The sequence below is a fragment of the Pelophylax lessonae genome (genome assembly GCF_965119305.1).
Source record: "Pelophylax lessonae genome assembly, chromosome: 4".
Taxonomy (NCBI): domain Eukaryota; kingdom Metazoa; phylum Chordata; class Amphibia; order Anura; family Ranidae; genus Pelophylax; species Pelophylax lessonae.
The window spans coordinates 490,870,076-490,894,222 of record NC_138771.1 but is presented as its reverse complement, the minus strand read 5'-3'; the positions used below and the strand labels follow the sequence as shown (position 1 = coordinate 490,894,222).

Sequence of the window (24,147 nt, the reverse complement as noted above, 5' to 3'; positions counted from 1 at the left end):
ATGCCCAGATTAAACCCAAGAACTCTGAGAATTACAGGTACAATGCAGTGATGTTCTGCTGTTTTCACCTGAGCACTGTGTATATTATTGATAATTAGGGAAGTACTCAGCAGAGGTATTTTATAAAGTGACTTTGTGCTAGTAAGTACAATATGTTGGAGTCACTTTGCTGTATGTATTTTCCTTTTAGGTGACTTTTATGTCATGTTCACACTAATGTGTTTGCTGTGACTCACATTTGCGCAGGCACAGCAGCCAATTCATTTAAATAGACTACTGTACCTACAGGAAACAGGTCCCTGCACCTTTAGGAAAACGCAGCCGCAGGGAAATCACATGGTGCAAAAGCACCATGCAGTGTCCCGCACCAAAAAATGTGCTGCATTTTCAGATGTGTGGGGGTGCCAATAAGAGTAAATGGCAGCCTTGTGCATCTGTAAAAGAGCAGGGAATTTTTCCTGCAGGTGGTTGTGGGTGCGGGAATTGGTGCCATTTACACACTGTCCCGCACATGCAACCACCTGTAACAGTGTGAACCTAGCCATGGGCTCATTTATACTTGCGGTTGGCGGGCAATAAAACATGCTGCTGAGCCTCATAATACAGCTCCCTATCACTCCTGCCAGAGGCAGCAGCTAGAGGTTTACAGATGCCACTGCTGTAATATTTTGATTTGCAGCAGTGGCAGGAATTATACCGCCGTCACTTTCAGCATGCACTACCATCTGCTGAAGGCAACCTGTTCAAGTGAATGGGGCCACACTGCAAACTCCCCGGAACTGCGTGCAATGCCTCAGTCTCAGCGCAGTGCCACTATAGAGTGAGGGCAGACTGTCTTATCATGTGACATATTACATGACTGGAGACAAGAGAAGCTGCCTTCACTCCCAGCGAGTGTCACACTAACACCGAGATGTGAACTGTGAATACACATGGGGGGGCGCAGTTTGCCCAGGGCGCTGGAATCTGGATGGCCTTGTCCCAGCACTGAGGGGCGTACATACTTGCCAGGCAGGGAGGGACTGTTGCCCCCATAGAGCGGCAGTGAGTGGCCAGACGGGATGCACTTCAATGAGTGGGTGGGGGCGGATACCACCTACCCACCCTCCGCGCGGCATGTAAGAGGGACTAACCTCTCCACAGGGCAGGGTCTATCTATGTCGAGGAGGAGGAGAGAGAGGAGGAAAAGGGAACCCCCAACCAGGTCAGGACATCTGACAGCAGGTAGGAATCACGATTTTAGGTTACCACCCACTGCTATTGCTACAATTATAAATTAATAATTCCATTACATTTTTGCAGTAAATATATTTTTAACAAATATGGAGCACTTTGCAGTACATGAACTTTCACTGCATGTGAACTGGTAAAAGAGTTTGCATTGGTTTCAGCGTGTACAAAGTGCTCCATGCATGCTGAAATCAATGCAAATGCATTTAACAGTTCACAGGCAGTAAAAGTTCATGTACTGCAAAGTGCTCCAAGCTTTAACCACTTCTGGACTGGAAGATTTTCCCCCTTATTGACCAGGCCATTTTTTGCAATTCAGGACTGCATTACTTTAACGGACAATTGCGTGGTCGTGCGACGCTGTACCCTAAAAAAATTGATGTACTTTTTTCCCACAAATAGAGCTTTCTTTTGGTGGTATTTGATCACCTCTGCAATTTTTATTAATTTTGTTATTAAAATTAAAAAAAATCAAATTTTTTTTTATCCTTTTAGGCCAATTTGTTTTCTGCTACATATTTTTGTTAAAAAAAAGAAAATCCCAATAAGCGTATTTTGATTGGTTTGCGCAAAAGTTATCGCGTCTACAAACTAGGAGAAATGTCATTTTCATTTATTTCATTTTTTTTTTTACTAGTAATGGCGGCAATTGCGATTTTTAGCGGGACTGCAGCGGACAGATCGGACCTCTAACTGACATTTTTGACACTTTTGGGGGGACCAGTGACATTACTACAGTAATCAGTGCAAAAAATATGCACTGTTACTGTAATAATGACACTGGCAGGGAAGGGGTTAACCCAGGGGTGATCAAGGGGCTAAATGTGAGCCTAGGGGGTGTTTTCTAACTGTATGGGGGGGGGAACTTGTGAAATGACCACAGATACATGTGATCCTAAATAGGAGGATCACAGGCGCTCTGTGATCATTTCAGAGAGAACAACAGTCTGCCGCGTGTACAACAGCGGACCGCTCTTCTCTCTCAGTGTGGAGCGATCGCGGGGGCCCGGCGGCAATTGCAGCCACCGGCCCTGTGGATTGGCATCCTCCTTTATTTCTCTCTTGATTGGCATCCTCGCTGCCTAGCGGGGGCCCCCAGGAACGCTCCCCAAAATGACGTACCCATACAAAACCACAAAATATACAAGTAGGCACTTTGTACCCACTTTTAAGGTACAGAGAGGAAGAGATGGAGCTCTAAGAGGAAAAGGTGGAGCCTAATGAGGAAGGGGTGGGGTTTACAGATGACAGGGCGGGTCTGAAACATAAAAGGGTGTGGCCTTCACAGGAAGGGGTGGGTCGTAGTTAAATTAGGGGGTGCACGAGTTTAGTCCGGCCTAGGGCAGCACAAAACCTAAATACACCACTGCATAGACCACGGAGGCCTTATCTTGGTACACTCCCACACCATATGAAAAAAAGTCCCTTCAGCCCCCAGGCATTTATGACAAGTTGCAGAGTCTCTCTTATGCATACAGAACAACCTTACCAATGTATAATAAATCTGATGAAGGAACCTAAGCTGAATCATCCATCTGTTGAGAAGATAACAGTGGTAAGGTAAGTGTCAAGCACCTCCTGCCACAACTCTTTCGATAACTCCGGTGCAAAAGCCAGCTGTCTAGTCCTTGCTTGTGCTATCAACCTGGAATCCCCGGGTCTCAATGCTAGGTAATACCTGGAAAATCTCTTCAGGGTCCAACAAAGTAGCCTCCAAAGAGGTATTTTTAACCTGGACCTCTCCACTTCCAAAGTGCACTACATATCTAAAGTGCCAGGTCCTGGGTATCCCAAACTACCCAGGTGACATTGGCAAAAGTGAATAGCTTACCTTCTTGATATATGTGATGTAAGTACTTTATCCCAAAATGGGCCCACACGGATCCAGCCTCCAGTTAAAAGGAACTCACCCAGAGACTTATTGTAACATAGCGGACTATTAAGAGAGAGTGTTAAGAGTGTATCCCCTACATTTTGGGAGCATATATGAAAAATCCTCCCAGGGAGTAACATCACTGAGCAAACCCTCCTACCTGGGACTCCCTTCCTGTTGATCATATTTCAAAGAAGAAAAGAAGAAATCCTCTGGGTGGGATTTTAAGGGGGCAAAACCAATCAAAATATGAGTAATAAAATGCCGTGTTTATTGATTGTCTCAAAGTTAAAACCAATGTAGAAAAAGTAGAACATATCAAACAAAAAATGCAGTCCTAATACAAACACATTATATGCGAAACCACATATTTTCTGTCACTTAGTAGATCTGAAATGACACCCAACGCGTTTCAAAATTGTTTGTTCTGCAATCTTCTTTAAGGATATATTTGTGATTAGTAAAGTATATATTTCTATAACAAAAAAAAAAGAAAATGTCATTAAGTACATACTGTAGTATATAAAAATATAATAGTAACCAACGTTATACAATGTTAACAAAACAAATACTAACCGCAAAGATTGTGTAAAATGGTATAATAGACTGCATAGTCTAAAAAGAAGAGAGCACTGTAATTGTTGCCAGCCAATCGAGGTATAACAAAGTGAGGGGAAAAGGAGACGTTTGGATGTACACTCCTAAACCACTGAGGGCACTGGGGGGAAAGGCTTTTCTGACATTCTCATCTAAACATATGCATAAGAGAGAAGAGGAGTAGAAGTATACAGGTGTATATACACCCCCATGTGAACATAAAAGGTCAGGAAGCATATTGTTTCACTAGAGTGTCTAAATATGTACAGTTTATGGAGGCCATAAAATAACTCACTTGAAAGCACATATCAGCAAAAAACAGTTCCCTCAGGAATTCATTGGATAGAACAATTCCGAATGGGGCGGGAGAGAAGTTCCATTGTATTGAAGTGAAAGTATAAAGTAGCCTTCTTCTATAAAACAGAAAGAGGATAGTAGAATAGATCAATATGTGCTAGTAATAGGAGGAATTGATCCAATAGTTACCTCTTTATCCATTGAGCACGCTTGTAAGTAACAAATTCAATAAATCTCTGAATGCATCTATATGCATTATCAAAAAGTACAATGTAGTACCCACAGAGAAGGACAACATATTAAGCATATTAAAAAGGAAACTCACCATATAATAAGAGCATGTACAAGGGAAAATTAGATCACTATTCGGATGCAGTAAAAACCATATCTCATATACTCCCGGTGGTGAATGGCTTGGATAGCAGCAACCAAGTGAATTTAGAGAAAAGGAATGGCCTTATATAATACTCAGGGGGGAGCAAAAGCCAATCAGCAAGCTCGACTTTGGGTGCCGCTCAGCCAGGGGGGCATGATGGGACACTCAACAACCGTACACTAAGGGGTGTGAGCTTGCTGATGGGCTTTTGCTCCCTCCTGAGTATTATATAAGGCCATTCCTTTTCTCTAAATTCACTTGGTTGCTGCTATCCAAGCCATTCACCACCGGGAGTATATGGTTTGGGAGGTATGGTTTTTACTGCATCCAAATAGTGATCTCGTTTACCCTTGTACATGCTCTTATTATATGGTGAGTTTCCTTTTTGATATGCTTAATATGTTGTCCTTCTCTGTGGGTACTACATTGTACTTTTGGATAATGCATATAGATGCATGCAGAGATTTATTGAATTTGTTGCCTACAAACATGCTCTATGGATACAGAGGTCACTATGGGATCAATTCCTCCCATTACTAGCACAGGTTGATCTACTCTACTATCCTCTTTCTTTATCTGTTTTATAGAAGAAGGCTACTTTCACTTCAATACAATGGACCTTCTCTCCCGCCCCATTCGAAATTGTTCTATCCAATGGATTCCTGAGGGAACTGTTTGTGCTGATACGCGCTTTCAAGTGAGTTGTTTTATGGCCTCAATAAACTGTACATATTTAGACCCTCTAGTGAATCAATATGTTCCCCCCCCCCTTTTTATGTACACCTATATACTTTTACCCCTCTTCTCTCTTATGCATATATTTAGATGAGAATGTCGGTGAAGCCTTTACCCCCCAGTGCCCTCAGTGGTTTAGGAGTGTACAGCCAAACGTCGCCTTTTCCCCTCACATTGGTGGACATCTATTGGCTGGCACCAATTACAGTGCTCTCTTGTTTTTAGAATATGCAGTCTATTATACCATTGTACACATTTTTTGCGGTTAGTATTTGTTTTGGTACCACTGTATAACACCGGTTACTATTATATTTTTGTATACTATTTTCTTTTTTGTTATAGAAATATGTACTTTACTTATCACACATGTACTCCTGAAGAAGACTGCAGAACAAACGATTTTGAAATGCGTTGGGTGTTTCCGCTGTCATTTCAGATCTACTAAGTGACAGAAAATACGTGGTTTTCGCATATAATGTGTTTTTTTAGGACTGCATTTTTTGTTTAATATGTTCTACTATTTCTACATTGGTTTTAACTTTGAGACAATCAATAAATACGGAATTTTATTACTCATATTCTGATTGGTTTCGCCCCCTTGAAATCCCACCCAGAGGGTTTCTTCTTTTCTTCTATTAGTTACCAGGGATGTATGCATCCTTATAAAACCCTTGATTTACAACAGTTCTTTCTAGATTATCATATTTTAAGGGTCTTCTGGGAAGTGGCCACCACAGCTTCCAGCAAACTGGAATCGGAGGTAAAAATCTCCAAATACAAAAAGGTCAGTTGAGAGGCAAAATAATATGAGCGTAAATCCGCAAAAGCCAGACCCCCTATATTAATAGGTAATTTCAGTACAGCTATGGATAACGTAGGAGAACATGATCCCCATAAGAACCCAACCACAATAGAATCTATGCCCTGGGAGACTTGTTTTGGCGCAAAAACAGGTGAGTTAGATAGTATATACAAAAACGTGGTGATAAAAAAACCTTTTAAATAGATTTATTCGCCCATCACAGTGAGTGGTAGAGCCGGCCGTTTATGTACTCTCACAAAAAAACCCTATTATCAGTGACAAGTTAACCTCCAGGAATTTAGAAATAGGGAGCAGAACTTGGATCCCCAGATACCTAAAAGATCTGGACAATGGGATGGGGCAGCCCTCAGAAACCATCACTTTATCGTCAATAGGGAACAGGGACGACTTGGCCCAATTAATGCGGAAGACAGAATAGTCCCCGAACTCTTGAATCAGAGCAGATGCAGCTGAAAGTGAGTGGCCTGGGTCCTGGAGATACAAGAGCATGTCGTCTGCATATGAAAGGAGTCATTGAACGTAATTTTGCAGCTAGGGGCTCTCTTTGGTCTTTAGCATACACATGATCAAGTGACTCTAGCATGCATGCTTGTCTTCACAGCTGTGGCCACGGCCACCTCCAGAGTGTGGGATCATGCTTTCAAAATACAACCTTTCTTTGATGTCTATGATCACTTTATGACAGGTAGCTTCTCCTGCTGTGAGTCCACCCAAAAGTAAGGCAATTAAGGATCAGAATCTGCACTGTTGGTTTTACTGCCCTTTTGATAAAAACAATTCACATTGTTTAGTTACACATTTGTAGTACTACTCCCTAGAGGGCTGCTGAGTTTTGGGTCCCTCTAATCTTGCACAGCCAGGCAACATGTTTTTTCCAACTTGCATCCAGTCAGAAAACCAGCCCTTGGGCTTGTTTTTTTTTTATGTTTTATTGAGGGAATATAAACTTGCATGGAGACAATGAGTTATGGGATACCCAAACTGCGTTCAGAAACAACTTGGAGGACAACTTCTCTATGTACAACTTTCAGAAAAGTGGATCCTAGACTGTACTCCCTCCGGAATAATGTCAGTCCGACTCTTAATGCAGGGCTCAAATTTTCAAGTCGTAAGCTACTAGGCAGGCTTATCTTATGCATTAAGATAAAAAGCCTTCTGTGTGTAGTAGCCACCCCAGCACCCCCTAATACTCACCTGAGCCCCCCCTGTATCCAGCGATGTCCAGGAGTCCCTCGGCTGTCCCAACTGATTGACTGAGTCACAGCCGCAGCGCCATTGGCACCCGCGGCTGTCAAAGTCAGTTAGCCAATCAGGAGAGGGAAGGGGCGGGGCCAAATGGCAGCTCCATGCCTGAATGTACACACGGAGCTGCAGCTCAGCTCAGGTGCCCCATAGCAAGCTGCTTGCTGTGGGGGCACTCGATAGGAGGGAGGGGCCAGGAGCAGAAAAGAGGGACCCTGTAAGAGGAGGATCCAGGCTGCCCTGTGCAAAACCAACTGCACAGAGGAGGTAAGTATAACATGTTTGTTATTCAAAAGTTGCCCCACCGAACCCCTACCCTGCCCCGCCCTGCCTTTAATTGTTCCCTAAACACGCCCTCATAAATTTTCTCATGAAATGATGCTGGTAAAAGGTTTTATTCAGAATTAAGTTACAAAAATAAATACTAACAATAACAACTTTAGTAATATTATATAAAGCATATTTCATTGATCTGACCGTGATAAATAAAATAAGGATAAAATATGATTGGCTACTATAGGCACTGTACACATCATTACTGCCTTGTTAAGTAAATACTTTATTGCTATATTAAATATAGCATTAAAAAAATTAAAACCAAGGAATTACACTTTCACTGATTTAGAATGCAGAGAGATTTACAGCGGAGCACAGCACTGGACAGGGGAGCCGAAGCTGCCAAAGTTAACTTTTCCTATTAACAAGCTGGTGATTGGTTGCTAGGCAGTCTGAGCAACCAATCACTAGCTCGTTAATAGGAAGAGTTAACTTTGTCAGCTCGCACCCAACCCTCCTCCGTGCCCTGCCCCTACCTCATCTAGCTCTTTGCCGAATCCTGATGTATGCCAGGCCCTGCTAAGAGAATGACAGGGAGTGGAGGCTGGGGGGAAACTCTGCTCCCGCTCAATCCCACCTGTCAGCAGCGCCTGCCCCCCCCCCCCCTCCTCCGATGCGGCTTCACACTCCCCCTCAGCTTATTTCCACTCACCTAATGTGAGGGCTGCTTAATGGATCTGTAGCAAATATCTTCTTACAGGAGCTCCATGTCCCAAAAAGCAAAAAACCAACTCTCTGTAGGAGCTCTGTGTTCCCTTAGTAGAAAATAGCAAAATCTCTACTGTATGTAGAAGCTCTTTGTCCTCTTAGCACAAAATAGCAAAATGCCAGTACACCTGGCTTACTTTAATAAATCCTAGAGAAAGGGGGTAGGGTAAGTTGTGCCACTGTCCCTTCTAAGGCTAGATATATATTGCATCCAGCTTCCTTATCCCTTTATTGGCTCTGGGGGTGGTAGGTAGGGGTGCTCACACTGTCCCTTAAAATTCTGCTGCTTGGCAAAGACTGCTGTTTAGGCCTCCGACTGTACAGGTCCTCCCTTGCAATACTGGATGTCTCCTGGATGAGACCGAAGGGTGGTAAAGATCCCTCTGGTCAAACTGCTCCCTTCCTTCCTTCCTCAGCTCCTTCCTGAAGGCCGAGCCCCCAGTCCTTTGGTCTCTTCCAGGCTTTACAATCCTTGACTCAGCACTTCATACTCCAACCAGCAACAATACCCCCCCCCTACTGACCAGGCTCTTCAATATTTATAGGCATATCTTACCACCCTGCCAGGCCTCCTGCCTGAGGATTGGTCAAACTCCCATAAAAATTCAGATCTCTGCCTCTGTACCTCCGTCCACTAGCTTCTAGAAGTTTCTGGAAATTTCCAGAACCAGGGGGAGACGACAGAGAGGTGACCTGCAGAGCCCTCCAGCCTGACCTGAGCTTGAACCCCACAGACATGATCACTTTAGCTACTTGTGAGCCAAACTAAATTTGCCTAAGATACTTACATCTAACCTATTCACACAATGTACACCAGGGGGTGCTACACATTTATATACCTTTTCCTGGACAAAACTTCTCCACTGAGGTAATGTCCTACTGCCTTATGACTGTCTAGTTCATCTACTTGCTGCTGTGGATTCATATTTTTGTATTTTATTATCCTTTTTTTCTAGGAAAGAACTGGGAGCTTTTGTGATCTTTTGGACCGGAAATATCTACGAACATCTTTGCAGATATGGGTTATTTGGTAAATAATTGTTGTTTCCTTAAAACCTGTAGACACGTGAGCTCATAAGTAAATATTGAGCAAAAAAATGTTGAATTTTTACTTCACCAAAATGTTTATAAGCAGGGCCCTGATTCCCTGACAGCATCAGCCATGCTGGCTAAGGGCACCTCCCACTGTTGTGCTGCAACAGGACCAGGATAGGGCACCACATACCTGTAACAAGGAGGAACTATGCCATCTTGGATACTCACATTCTTCTTGCCTGAGGCCCACCTCCAGAAAAAAATGAACGTCCTCACGTTCAGTCTTTGTAATGTTTTACTGCAGCAGGAACAGAATGTAAAGTCTTTGTAAAAACACAATTTCACCTCTGGCTTTTTACTCCCAACATCTGTAACACTACACAATCCACTGTGCTGCACTATGTAGAGAGTGCAGGGTTCAGAGGTGTGCTACATACAGAGTGCAAAGTTAAAGAGTATGCTACATACAGGGTTGCACTATTAGTGCACTCCTGAACTCTGCACTCTGTATGTAGAACACTTCTGGACCCTGCACTCTGTACGTAGAGCACTTCTGAACCCTGCACTCTGTATGTGGCACACTTCTGAACCCTGCACACTGTACGTAGCATACTTCTGAACCCTGCACTCTGTAGGTAGTGCACTTCTGAACCTTGCACTCTGTACGTATAACACATCTGAACCCTGCACTTTGTACGTAGAGCACTTCTAAACCCTGCACTCTGTATGTAGCGCACTTCTGAACCTTGCATTCTGTATGTAGCACACTTCTGAACCCTGCACTCTGTATGTAGTGCACTTCTGAACCCTGCACTCTGTATGTAGCGCACTTCTGAACTTTGCATTCTGTATGTAGCACACTTCTGAACCTTGCATTCTCTTTGTAGTACACTTCTGAACCCTGTACTCTGTATGTAGCACACTTCTGAACCCTGCACTCTGTATGTAGTGCTCTTCTGATCCCGGCACTCTGTATGCAGAGCACTTCTGAACCCTGCACTCTGTATGCAGAGCACTTCTGAACCCTGCACTCTGTATGTAGCACACTTCCAAACCCTGTAGTCGGTTTGTAGTGCACTTCTTAACCTTGCAGTCTGTATGTAGCACACTTCTGAACCTAGCATTCTGTTCATAGCGCACTCCTGATTAATGCTTATTAGAGATCAGTCTTCATTTTGCTATTAGGTTGCCCATTACTATGAGCATTATATGAGTTTTGACTCGATTAGATTGCTTCATGATCTGTATTGTGCATTGCTTATGATTTATGTGATATCTAATCTAGGTGACAAGAATAATTACTATAGCTGTGACTTTAGTGTGCATAAACAAGGCCTTTTGTTTTGTGTTTTTTACATGATTCTTGCAGTTAAAAAAATGAAATTTTTTATATTTACTCATTGTATTTAGTATTTGAATTTATAATTTTGATAAAGTGCCCTTAGTGCAATTAAAGTCCATTTATTCTCTTCCAATTTGAAATAGATTATCTTGGAACTAAAATTGCTCACTGGGTATATTTTAAAGGGTAACTCTACTTTCGTGGGAATAAAATAGCAAATAATAAAAAATATATATATAGCATATACAATTGCTAAATAAGTCATTTTTTCAAATAAATCTCAATAAAAATTACCTTTTGTTTGCAATCTGCAGCGCTGTAATTTTTTGGAAAGTGCAATGCAATATGGCATGGTGGAGGTGCCACAAATGGTGTACAGAACGCCCCCAGATATGTAATTTCCTGCTTGTATGATTGCTTTACTGATTTTGCACTAAAACACAAGTCAGAGCTTGGGCTTCCCCTACAACAAAAATATCATGTTTGGTGAGATACTCCAAAAGGGAAATCATGGCTAATAGGATGCAAACACTGCCACTTTCCTCATTAGAACCCTGCAAGTGCAGCAGCTGATTGATAACTTTGAAATCACACCCATTAGCTTCACTTTCCACATAGATACAAACAAGTAGCTATTTCTTCAGAATAACAAAAGGTAGAAATCTGCAACAAAGTTTGTTAAAATCCTTGCAATGTACATACCCAGAGAGGAATGTTTTTTTTTTTCTCAACAAAAGTGGAGTAATGATTTTGCCAATATTATATATTTTCACCTTGATGGGGTTGTGACAATTCAATTCAATACGGTTTTGATCTTCTGTAGCACGTCTACAGTTTCTGCCCATTTTTTTTTTTTTGTGTCATCAGTCTCTGGCCATCTCCTATAGTATATATGCAGTCTCTGACTGCCACTCCAACTATGAGACAGAATCTAGTCATGCCCATCACTCTCCATGACATACATAGCAGAACTTGTTTTTCAACTATATCCCAGGATGGCTGATATTTTGTCATGCTGTATTGACTATTTAGGTATAAACCAAGCAAATTACTTGTTATGGGTATTGTCAGCATTTTCATACTGTTTCAGTATAGATAGTCTTAGTTTCTAATAGGAGATCTGTAATTTTTCAGGTTGTCAGTAAAAAATGCAATCTGTCAGTAAATTAATTATCCATGTTTTGTCAGTAAAAAAAAAATTGTGGTAGGTTAGGAATCATGCCCACTCCCTCCTTATGGGATTTGATTGACAGCAGCAGGAGCCAATGGCTCCTGCTGCTGCTTCTGTGTCCCGTGAGAGCAGAGAAAGGAGAGAGCCGCTACAGATGGGCAAAGTGCTGGATTGAGGGAGGACACAAGTAAGTGTAAGGAAGGGGGGGGGATGTGAGGGGGAAATACTAATAATGGAGAAAATAGCTCCTTGGGACCAAAGACGTTTCCTTTCAACTTTCCTGAACCTGTTCTTGTGCCAAAAATTCAGCCCCTTATTATATGGAAATTTTACATTTGATATTGAGTGAAAACCCTAACGCTAGCCCTTTGTTTATCAATGTCAGCACTAACCAGCTAGGTTAGTGACATGGCTTGATCAGCATTTATCTTCAAGGAATTTAAGTCATCATCTTCACGCCAAGAACCCGATCGGGTGACTCCAGTCAGGATGGTGTGTTCATCAATTCTTGACGCTCTATCTGAAAGTTGCAACAAAAATTGAGATCCCTCAGACCAGCAAAAGTATGTGTACTCTTCAGTTGCCCAGTTTTGGTGATCTGATGACCCTTCTGGCCTTCTTTTCTGTACATGCCACTTGTGCTAAAACCTAGCAATCAATCAGAATCTATCCATAGGTAAACAATGCAAGTCAGCAGGTTACTGTCCTATTGGTTTTCCCATTAACCTATCTACAAAAGCTGGGAATACAAATGTTTTGCCCAGGTTGTTCCATTTAATGCTTCCATAGTTTGGCAATCTCCTTATACTGTAGCTTTTTTTTATTCCTCAGCTATACTGCAGACCCATCCCTAACCTCTGATCTTTTTATATGTTTTTTTCCTGGCCACCTTAGTAAGGTGTATACATTTGATTCACATCTCTCTTCCACCGCCTGGAGTGTTCACTTACAGCACAACTACTGCAAGTCTCTCTTTTTCCTTTTGATAGTAAGCTCTTCTGTAGAATGTTAGCACTATATAGAACAAATAACTGCAGTAATATAAGTTGCATTGTACCCTTCCTTCTGCCCTAGCACAGCCTCACTCACCCTCTCCTGTGCAGACACCCCTTTGTAATGTGTTTCTTGTTGCTCATATACTGGCTTATAAAAATGTGGCTTTGTGAATGCTAAAAAGTCCTCCTGTGTTCTTTTTTAGGCTTGGAATTGCCTTTGCATATTATGGGGTCATTCTGGCTAGTTCAGAACTCCTGGAGAGGAACCTTCTGTGTGGGTCAGGGCAGGTGGCACTGGGTGCAGGAGAGGAGCCCTACGAAGGCAGCCACAGCACCTGTTACTGCAACATGCTGAGCTCCTCTGACTACCGCACCATGATCATTAGCACTGTGGGGGAGATTGCTTGTAAGTAGTCAGTGTAACCTAATGACTGTACTGGCTCTGGTATTATTTCATTATTATGTTCCCTCAGTCTAGGCAAATATGATGGATGCCCAAAGCATTGTGGTCATATGACTTCATTAGAGATTGCACAGAACCTCCTATTCATAGTCCGGCTTTATTAGTGAAATAAGATCTGCATAAAGGAGTTTATGTATTAAAGCGGTAGTAAACTATTTTTTAAAATCTGGGCCTCTACAGCTTTATGCCCTAATATTATGACAGACCTACCTGTCAAAGGAAGCCCTCCAGCGCTGAACTGTCACTGCAGGGGTGCTTCCATCTTCATCCAGTCTTCCTTCTAGGTTTGCTCCATTTGGCCTACTGAAACGACGAACATCATTCCTGTTCATGCATAGAGGAGTCACATCACTGTGGCACAATGTGGGGGGCCGTAATTTACTCTAAGCTGCGCATACAGGGTTTAGTGTACATTACCGCTGACAGGCAGGAAGAAGCATTCATGGCAGAAGAGACCAATAGGATAGTTTCTGCCATAAAAACTGCCTGTCATTTTTTTTCTTTTAAGTTTAATACCACTTCAAAGTGTTAGTAAACCCAGGACCCTGCATTCACTATATCTGCTCCACCACAGTACACAGAACATGGAAATGCAATTAATTAAGTAAATATAAACTGCTAAATACCTTTTCTCATCAGCAGTATACAGCAGTCTTGTGACTTCTATCAGTGTCTGGTTAGAGCTTGTAGGAGGAGTTTTCATACTGCACTTGCTGTCCGATCAGGATTCAGGACCCCTGAACGCTCTGTCTAGACAGTGCTGATTGGCCTTGTGCTGATCACATGCATCCTCCCATGAAAAAAAAAAAAACTCTCTAGCAATACAGACCAAACTGAGCATGTGCAGGCTGACTCCACTAACTCTGTCTTGTCTAGACATGTTTTGGAGTCAATGCAAGAAGGAGAGGATCTGTGCATACAGGATCAAACAGCCTTTTTACACAATGCAGAGGATTAAACCCTTAGGTTTCACAGTGAGTATAACAAGCATGTGTAACACCCTCCTAGGTAGGTGCTACAGAGAGAGTATAGTTGTAGATCGTTTCTGCTTACCAGAAGGATTGCAAGGTAAATCTGTATTGTTCTTTGTCTACCAGAAAGCAGGATCTGCTAGTGAGGTCTGCTCATGGTGGTCAGGTGCAGCTCAGTTTGTCTGAAGTGTTTCACACTAGTCCAATAGGGAAGCATATAGGACAGTGGGAGTAAACCTGGAAAATGAGTGAACAGGCAGCCCTTTAGTATAGCCCTTGTGGCTGGCACAGGAATGTGCCTTGGTGCATGCTAGGATACTGTATAAATGACAAGAGCACATGTTCTTGGGGTCTTTCAGCTGGAGAGCGGAGTCCCGGAGGGAGGGGGCAGCTGCCTTTTCCTCTGTAGAGGTTGCCATGTGACCTCAAGTTGTCAACCTGAAGGCCTAAAGAGTAGAGAGGAACTGAACCTGGAGGTCCTGCAGAGCTGACTGGAAGGGAGACACTGGAATTAATCTGATTCTGCATACAATGAGTACAGATCTGTGTCAAGGGGCCTGTCCTGAGAGGGGCCATCCCTTCAGCTAGAAGAGTCAGTGGACGAGTTTCAGTAAAGAGGATGCTAGAGAGTCTCCTGAAGATAATGTAGTTCACCAAGTCTGTTGCTGGAGAGAAAGCAAGAAAACATCCCTTTCTATACACGTGGCAGTATGGTTAAAGCAGTGTAACTGCTTCCACAAGCATTCTTGTGAGGCCAAGTGAGAGTTGTCCTTATCAACTGTAAATAGTTCAAGTTTGAGTATGTAACGGAACGGTCGACTGTAACGGATCAACTGGCACCCCGACTGGGTACCTCCATTGACAGATGCTCCTAGTGCTTCCCAGGGCTCCAAGTACTCCACCAGACACCATAACAACCTCAGACCCCACAAACCACCGCAGCTTGGTTGGGTTCTTGCCATTTCCTACCCACCCTGGATGTATGACAAGGCTCCAGGTTCCAGTGGGTGAACCTCTCTTTACCCAGAGGTGAAGAGGAACAGGAACAAGCTCTTACAAGAGCTTAGTGATTATTCAAGGGAGTATGAAGAGCATAGCAATCCCTTGTAGCAGATTCCCCCAATAAGAGACAGGACTCTAGATTGAGAGTGAAGTAGAACTCTTTATTGAACAGTCACACAGAATTTATTTACAGCATGGACCTCCCCCTCCTGATCATATTACCACACACAGGTCAGGGGTTGCCTAATTAAATTATCATATGCAGACGAAATTGTTTACAGGAACAGACTTAACTTGAACTAATTATCTAGCCATCTGGACAGAACAATGTGAGCTCATTAACATTTAACAATGGAACAGGCAGACTTAACACAATTCACATTATCTCAATACACAAACAATAGGGCAAGCCTGTCTGTGACATTGAGGAACATGGAACAGAAGCCAATGTGATTAGCTCTTTCAATAAACATGTTCAGAATCAAACAGCTGACAAATATTACTGTCCCACTTGAAGCAATTCAAACCATTAAGTATCAATCTTTCACTCCCAGTGACGGTTAATACCGTCACACCGACACACACTGTACTTGTGGTCTTCCATCAGTATACGGCTTCCTTGCAGTCATGAACATATATCCCAGATTTTCCCAGCCGCCCTAATACCAAGCTAGCCAACAACTTAGCTTGTACAAGTTTTGGAACCTTCTCCTTTATTGAAAAGTTTCACACTCAATTTATACACACATAAGCACATCCCCCTGCTGATCAAATTACTACACACAGGTCAGGGGTTGCCTGACTACATTATCCTATGCAGATGAAATTGTATACAGAAATAGAATTAACATATCTAAAGAACAACCAACACAAACAGTAGATTTCCACTCAGCAACTAATAGATGACAGTGATTCAATCAACCTGAGCCAATTAAGTAGCTCCTGCAATACAATACACAAACAATAGGTGTAAATAGAGAACCTATTGTAGATAACAAGTGAGTACATCAGAATATTCAACTATGTATGAAAGACAGGTGGTTGAGCTGATATTAGCATATTGCTAGGAGTCTGACTGTGTGAAGCCTTATTGGCAATAGGCAGCTAGGCCTAGAGTCTTCATATATTCTTTGAGATATATTGTTGACAAATATTACTGTCCAACTTGAAGCAATCCAAACCATCAAGTATATGTCTTTCACTCCCAGTGACGGTGGGTACCGTCACAGAGTATCCCACTATTTCCTTCTCCCATCCAAGTTCCACAATAAAAATCAAAAACCAAAACCCCTGGACTGTTTATTGAGTAACAAGCCACATTGGGAGTAAGGATGAATGTGAGAACTACCCCTAAGTGACTGTATGCAGGTAATCAGAGGAGGTCCAAGAAGTCATCACACAGCAAGCCCTACAGGGACAGTGCTACACATGCTTTACTGCATATACAGACTGATTTTACTGTTGTGGGTTTAGTAACACTTTAAGCAAATATAGCTGATCATATGAGCATATACTTATAAACTTTACACAGGAACAATGTTAATAAAACAAGTTGTTAAAATTATTCACATTTGGTTGAACTTTTTCAAACATAGGTTTAAAAAAAATTACACTTGCTCCTCTGAAAGTATTATCTGTAGTAACATATCTGAATACAATACTTTCTGGAAAGTTGATTTACACACAGAGTTTAGGTGAACTTATGTTTTTTTGCTATTTCAGTAAATCCTTTCAACATTCTGGGAATTAATCTTCTTGGTCGGCGCTGGACGCTTGGCATCACCATGACGACCACTGGCATATTCTTCTTGCTCCTCAACATTTGTATGTCAAGGTAAGATTAGGGAGGTCATTATGAGCAAATTTAAAAACACGTAGCATGAGTAATACGCATCCACTGGTTTATGAGCCTATAGTAAATGCTAACCAATTAGATGTCGGCAGAGGACAGACTATCATGACTTCTAGACCTTCAATGAACTTGGAATTCAGTACTTGAACTGCCTAAAATTTCCAGCTTACTGTCCTTAAAAATACTTAGGCCAAAAAATTCCAGCTTACTGTCCTTAAAAATACTTAGGCCAAAGTTACTTTTACACTTTTGTGGGTGTGTAGGCAGGTGCAGTCTACTTTCTCCACTGCAGGCACTGCAGTTGGGGAGGAAGTCATGAGGAACAATGCTCCTCTATGGTTTCCTTGGTTGCTGGGGAAGCTATCCCATTGGATGCTACTGCCCCATGTAACTACTGCAGCCATCTTTGCTCAGGCAGAGTTTTTTCAAGGCCCAGGCTCCCAGGTTTGGCATGCACTTGTGAGTGGTAGAGTAGGGAGAAGGTACCCTGTCTGGTAGGGATAGAAGTAGTGGCAGGGAAAGGTTCCTTAAGAGGAGGGAAAGCAAAGGATTCTCTACGTCTCTGGACATCTGCCAGCTTGGGAACAAGACAGCCAGGCTACATTCTGCCTCTCTCTACAGGCACTGTCAGTTTAGCTGAAACCTGCTCTCTACACATTGTTGGACCTGTGAGTATTGCCGGAAGAGCTGCCTTCCATCGGGTTATTTGTGAACTGTGTTTCCATTATCTCACTACAAGTTCTTTAACTGCACTGGGAATGTGTGTTATGGGCTGTTGTAATTTTTTTTTTCCTTATATCCTTATTCTCATCAGTGTGTTAATACATTTTGGAAAAAAATGTATTGAGGACTGATTTTTGTTTTATGAAATGTCAAAATGTACAAACTGTGGTGGGGGATCCACTTAGCAGAACAATGCATTGTATGTAAAAACAGATAGATAATTTAACTATTCTGATAAACATTGTTTGATTTGGTTTGTCCTACCTTGCTTGCCAGCACGGGCCTTATTGGAATTCTATTCTGCCTTCGAGCTCTGGTATCTGCAAACTTCAACACCATCTACATCTACACAGCAGAGGTAGGTACAAGGTGGAAAGTGTAAAGGTCTATAAATCTATTCTACTCCCAAAGTCTGAGGACCTGTACCAGCTTACCTGGAAATTTAGTATGCTCTTGCCTACTGTGGGCAACAGTAATCATGATGGAAACCCCTAATTAAAGCTATGCCAGGATTGCAGGCTGGGGACGTCACCTACAGAAATCTATTTTCAAGAGGAATGTATTGAACATAAGAAGCTTTAGGTGATTTAACTCTCCAGCATCCACCAGATACTGAAGCACTAGGATTGGGTGAAGTGAAACTTTAACAAATGTATCTTTCTGCAGGTTTATCCAACTGTGATGAGAGCAATTGGAATGGGCACAAGTGGGTCACTGTGTCGCATAGGAGCAATGGCAGCACCATTCATTGCCCAGGTAGGAAACTATACTTTACATTGGTATAATTTGCACAGATATTAATTTGCCTCCTGAAAAATTCAGCTGCAACATCTACTACACAGGTTTTACTAAGTGCCTCGATTATTGGTGCCCTCTGCCTGTTTTCTGCTGTCTGCTTTATCTGCGCAATCTCAGCATTTACTCTGCCCATCGAGACCAAAGGAAGAGCATTGCAGGTGAGCCCACAATTGCTTGGAGGACAAGTGCTCCACCTCTAAAGATTTGTTATTTCTGTTAAAGTGCCATCGTTTTCCTGCTCAGACAAAACTCCTGATATCTTAACAACCAACTTTTACTGAATGCAATGTGGAGAATAGGATTGGGTTTTTGAGGCTGCTGCTTTTTTTTCCCTTTTCAAGGTGTCAGAATTGTTGTATACTAGCAAAGGCAGGACCAGCATTGTGATCACATGGCAGCCATACAGTGGGGAAAATATTTTGATCCCCCTGCAGATTTTGTAAGTTTGCCCACTTACAAAGAAATAAGGGGTCTGTAATTTTTATCATAGGTGTATTTTAGAATATCAACCACAAATCCAGAAAAAAAACACAAAAAACAAATGCTATAAATGAAGTTGCAGTTTAGTGAGTAAAAAAAGTATCTGATCCCCAAGCAAAACACGACTTAGTACTTGGTGGAGAAATCCTTGCTGGTAAGCACAGAGGTAAGACGCTTTTTGTAGTTGGTGACCGACAGACTGACTTTGCTGCATTGAGGGGCCAATGGGTGGGGACATGCATTGTAAATTCTTAAATGAGAACCTTCTTCCCTCAGTCAGAACACTGGAGATGGGTCACGGATGGGTCTATCAGCATGACAATGACCCAAAACATACTGCTATTGCAGCAAAGAAGTGGCTCAAGAAAGGGTTTTGCACAGAGCAGTACCGATCCTCCTTTTCTGGGGTGCCCTGGCAGTGCTCGTGGCTCCACCTCTTCATTGAGTGCCCCCACGGAGAGCCACTTTCCATGGGGGCACCCATGCGGTCACGCTCACGAGTTCCGCTGCTGCATCCATTGACACAGACAAAGGGACTATGCCCCGCCCCCCACTGGATTTGATTGACAGCCACAGGAGCCAATGGCTCCTGCTGCTATCAATCTACTCAATGAGGACCCGAGACAGTGGCTTTAGCTGCTGGGCTCGTGCTTGTCGCTGAAATATCTGGGTTCATGTAGGAATAACGGGGGGGGGGGGGGGTCTGGGGGGCAGCTGCAACCAAGAAGGTTTTTTACCTTAATGCATAGAATGCATTGAGGTGAAAAACCTTGAGACTTGTCAACTCCTTTCAGGATTTAGAGAAGATCTGTAAATAAGAGTGGGCCAAAATCCCTCCTGAGATGTGTGCAAACCTGATCACCAACTACAAGAAATGTCTTACCTCTGTACTTGCCAAAAAGAGTTTCTCCACCAAGTACTAAGTCATATTTTGCTTGGGTATCAGATACTTATTTCATTTACTGAACTGCAACTCAATTTATAACATTTGTATCATGTGTTTTTTTTCTGGATTTTTGGTTGATATTCTGTCTCTATCATTAAAAATACACCTATGATAAAAAATATAGACCTTTAATTTCTTTGTAAGTGGGAAAACTTACAAAATCGGCAGGGGATCAAATAATTATTTTTTCCACTGTATGCCTGCTTTCACTACACTGGCTTTAAAGGGATTGCAAGATCTTAAAGTTTTTTTTACCTTATTGCATTCTATGCATTAAGGTGAAAAAAATGGATTTTTGTAAGATCTTACCGTAAAATCCTTTTCTCTTAAGCTCATTGACAGACGTAGTCTTCTTGATTCTCAAGAGCTGGGTTATGTTGTCTCCGCAGGAGTAGGACTAGGCAGAAAGACAAAACGTTCTGGCTCCACCTTAGGGGCAGTCCCTGAGGGTATATCCTCCCTCTCTCTGCTACAGGGAATCAGTTCTGTTTTAAAGCAGTACAGAGAATTTAACCCAACCCAACTCAATGATAGAGGGGCGGGTACTACGTCTGTCAATGAGCTTAAGAGAAAAGGATTTTACGGTAAGATCTTACAAAAATCCATTTTTCTCTATCGCTCATTGACAGACGTAGTCTTCTTGATTCTCAAGAGCTGGGACATCCAGAAGCAGTGCCACAAAATGAGGGGTGGGATTGACAGAATCAAAATCCAATCTAGAAGGCCCAACCGGAGCCAACCAGAAGTATCAAAGGACTCATCGAGTAAACAGATGAGACCTACCCCACAAATCCTCGAGGTAGACCAACAGTCTCCTCAAACAGTGGCCTGCAGGAACCTTGCAGCCAGAAGAGGCATCTGACGATGCCATCACATAAACCTTATACAATATTGTAAAGGTATGAACCGACTAAACAGTCGCCTTGAAAACCTGAACCACTGACGCCTGATGGCGGAAGGTCCAGGAAACTCTAAGCGCCCGAGTAAAATGCGCCTTAACAGGGAACGGGGGATCCCGACCTTTAGATAAAATAAGCCTATACCACCGTCTGTCTGATCCATCTAAAGATGGTCGCAGCAGAACAGGCAACCCCTTCTTAGGGCCATCCGTGATCACAAACAGTGAATCCGTCTTACAAATTGAATCCGTAGTATTCAAGTATATCCTGATCGCCCGAACTACATCCACGGAATGCCATGCAAATTCTCGAGGATGATTGGGCTAAGGACATAGGAAGGACAATACACTGTCCTTATTCAATGAAACTTTGAAACCACCTTAGAAGGAAGGATGGATTCGGATGAAGAACAACCTTATCCCTATGAACCACCAGATCTGGGGAACAACAGGATAATGCAGCCAGTTCTGACACCCTGCGTGCAGAAGTGATAGCCACCAAGAAGACCACCTTCTGGGATAAAGTAGGCAAGGGAATCTCCCTGATATTTTCAAAGGGAGGTGTCTGAAGAACCGACAGCACCGAATTAAGATCCCAGGATGGTAACGGCGCGTGCACTGGCAGAGCCAGGTGTCGCACCCCCTGGATGAAATTCCGCACCAAGGAATGAGTAGACAAAAGCTTCTGAAAGAAGATAGCAAATGCTGAAACCAGACCCTTGATAACACTCAAGGCCAGCTTCTGCTCAACTCCCTTTTGCAGAAAGCCAATATTCGGACTACCGAATAAAGATGTAGATGGAACCCAAGGGATTCACATCACACAATATAAGACTTCCATGTACGATGATAATCTTTCTGGAAGTCGCTTTCCTTGTTTTAACTAGAGTAGGAATAACTGAAGCTGACAATCCCTTGTCCTTCAGCACCTGGGTCTCAATAACCAGGCCGTTTAAAACCAGCGATCGTAAAGCAGGATGGAAGATCGGTCCCTGAGACAGTAGATCCTCCCTGAGAGGAAGTCTCCACGGGACGTCCGCCATCAGTCTGACCAAGTCGGCGTAACAAGCTCGACGAGGCCAGTCCGGAGCTGCCAGGATTACTGGAATTCCTTCCTCCTCTATCTTGCGAAGAAGTCTTGGCAGTAACCCAAGAGGAGGGAAGGCATACATTAGCTGGTATTGCCCCCACGGGGCGATCAGTGCGTCTGCGGTTTCTGCTAGAGGATCGCGGGAGCGAGCCACGAATCTCTGAACTTTCCTGTTGAATCGAGATGCCAACAGATCCATATCCGGGGTGCCCCATCGTAGGCACAACTGGTGGAAAACTTCTGGATGGAGGGACCATTCCCCCTGATCCAGAGTCTGACGGCTGAGATAATCTGCCTGCCAATTCTCCACCCCCGGAATGAAAACCGCAGAGATTGCTGGAACAAATCGTTCCGCCCAGCGAAGAATGCAAGCCACTTCTTTGGCCGCTCGGACACTCTTGGTGCCCCCCTGGTGATTGACATAAGCCACGGCCGTGGCGTTGTCCGACTGGATCCGAACCGGGCTGCCCTGGAGCTGCTCGGTCCAGTGAATCAGACAAAGTCTGATCGCTCTCAGTTCCAATACATTTATCGGTAACCTGGATTCTTCCGGGGACCAAAGTCCCTGGACAGATAACTGACCGAGAATTCCTCCCCATCCGGATAGACTGGCATCCGTGGTCACTGTCGTCCAATATATTGGCAGAAATGACTTTCCCTGGCTGAGCATCGGAGACCGAAGCCACCAGACCAGAGACTCTCTGGTCTGTTTGCTCAATCGGATCTGATTGTCCAGGGATTCCGGATTCCGATTCCATCCGAGAGGAATCTCTTGCTGAAGAATTCGGGTATGGGACTGGGCAAATGGGACTGCTTCGAAGGAAGCCACCATCAACCCCAGACCCCTCATGCAAGTCCGAAGGGAAGACCAGCTGTTGGTGGACTGCTGATTGAATCTTTCGGAGTTTCCCTACCGGAAGAAAAACTCGTCCTGACTGTGTCTAGAATTAGACCCAGATATTCGAGCCTCTGGGTGGGAACCAGAAATGACTTTTGCTGGTTCACCAGCCACCCGAATTCCTGTAAAGAAATCATAGTAATTTCTATGTTTTGTAGCAAGGTCTGAGGAGACTCTGCATGAAGCAGAAGATCGTCTTGGTAACCTAGAATCGATATGCCTCTTTGGCGCAGAAGTGCCAACATTGGGGCCAACACCTTCGTGAAGACCAGCGGAGCCGTGGCGAGACCGAAAGGTAACGCCACAAACTGATAGTGGTTCTCTTCTACGGAAAAACGTAGAAACCGCTGATGTCCTGCGAAAATGGGAATGTGAAGATATGCGTCCTAGATGTCTATGGACGCTAGGACATCCCCTGGATGCAGAAAGGCTGCTACTGTGCGAATGGACTCCATTCTGAATCTTCTTATGTAGACAAAAGAATTGAGTGCCCTTAAGTCCAGAATTGGACGCACTTTGCCCTCTTTCCTGGGTATTGTAAATAGGTTTGAATAAAAACCCCTGAAAGCGTTCTGTCCAAGGAACGTGGACTACCACTCCTTGTTGTAGTAAATCTGTGACTGCTCTCCGCAGATCGTCTAAACGATCCGGGGATAGTCGGCTATTGGAAGGGAAGAATCGCGCCGGTGGGAGAGATCGAAACTCGATCTTGTACCCTGACCTTATGACTTCGCAACCCCATCTGTCCGGGATTCTGGAAAGCCATGGATCCGGGAACCGGCGAAGACGTCCCCCCACCCCAGTTATGGGTGGGGGGCGCACCTTCAGGCTTTGGACGATTTATCTTCAGGTCTAGAGGGGGCGGGCTTTTGCTTGCCCGACCAACGACCCCTGACGCCTCCTGCAGGAGCTTTGGAGGACTTAATTTTTTCACCCGCGGGACGAAAAAAACCTCTTGTGAGCAGAAAAAGAAGGCCCTCGTCTTTGACGAGTTCCTTTACCTTTAAAATTTTGCGGTAAAAAGGTGCTCTTTCCACCCGTGAGATCCTTAATGATCTCATCTAAGTTGGCTCCAAATAGACGCTCTCCTAAAAAGGGGAAATTAGCCAATGCTTTTTTGGAACCTTGGTCGGCTAACCAACCTTTTAGCCACAGTGTACGCTTGAGAACCACCCCTGAGACAGATGCTCGCGCCAATAATGAAGTGGCGTCTAACGCCGCATCACACACAAACTGTAACCCCTGTATCATCTGTTCCAACAAATC

At 43.4% G+C, this 24,147-nt stretch overlaps 1 protein-coding gene across 1 annotated transcript in view; it reads left to right on the top strand.

Moving 5' to 3' along the window:
- Positions 1 to 24,147, top strand: part of SVOPL (SVOP like) — a gene marked incomplete at its 5' end in the record, with an annotated part of 46,153 nt that overhangs the window by 18,362 nt on the left and 3,644 nt on the right. Inside the window, 6 exons of the mRNA XM_082255451.1 lie at positions 9,174 to 9,247; positions 12,964 to 13,166; positions 16,919 to 17,030; positions 18,048 to 18,129; positions 18,438 to 18,527; positions 18,614 to 18,727. Coding sequence (XP_082111577.1) covers positions 9,174 to 9,247; positions 12,964 to 13,166; positions 16,919 to 17,030; positions 18,048 to 18,129; positions 18,438 to 18,527; positions 18,614 to 18,727 — 675 coding nt within the window. The remainder of the gene's footprint in view (positions 1 to 9,173; positions 9,248 to 12,963; positions 13,167 to 16,918; positions 17,031 to 18,047; positions 18,130 to 18,437; positions 18,528 to 18,613; positions 18,728 to 24,147) is intronic.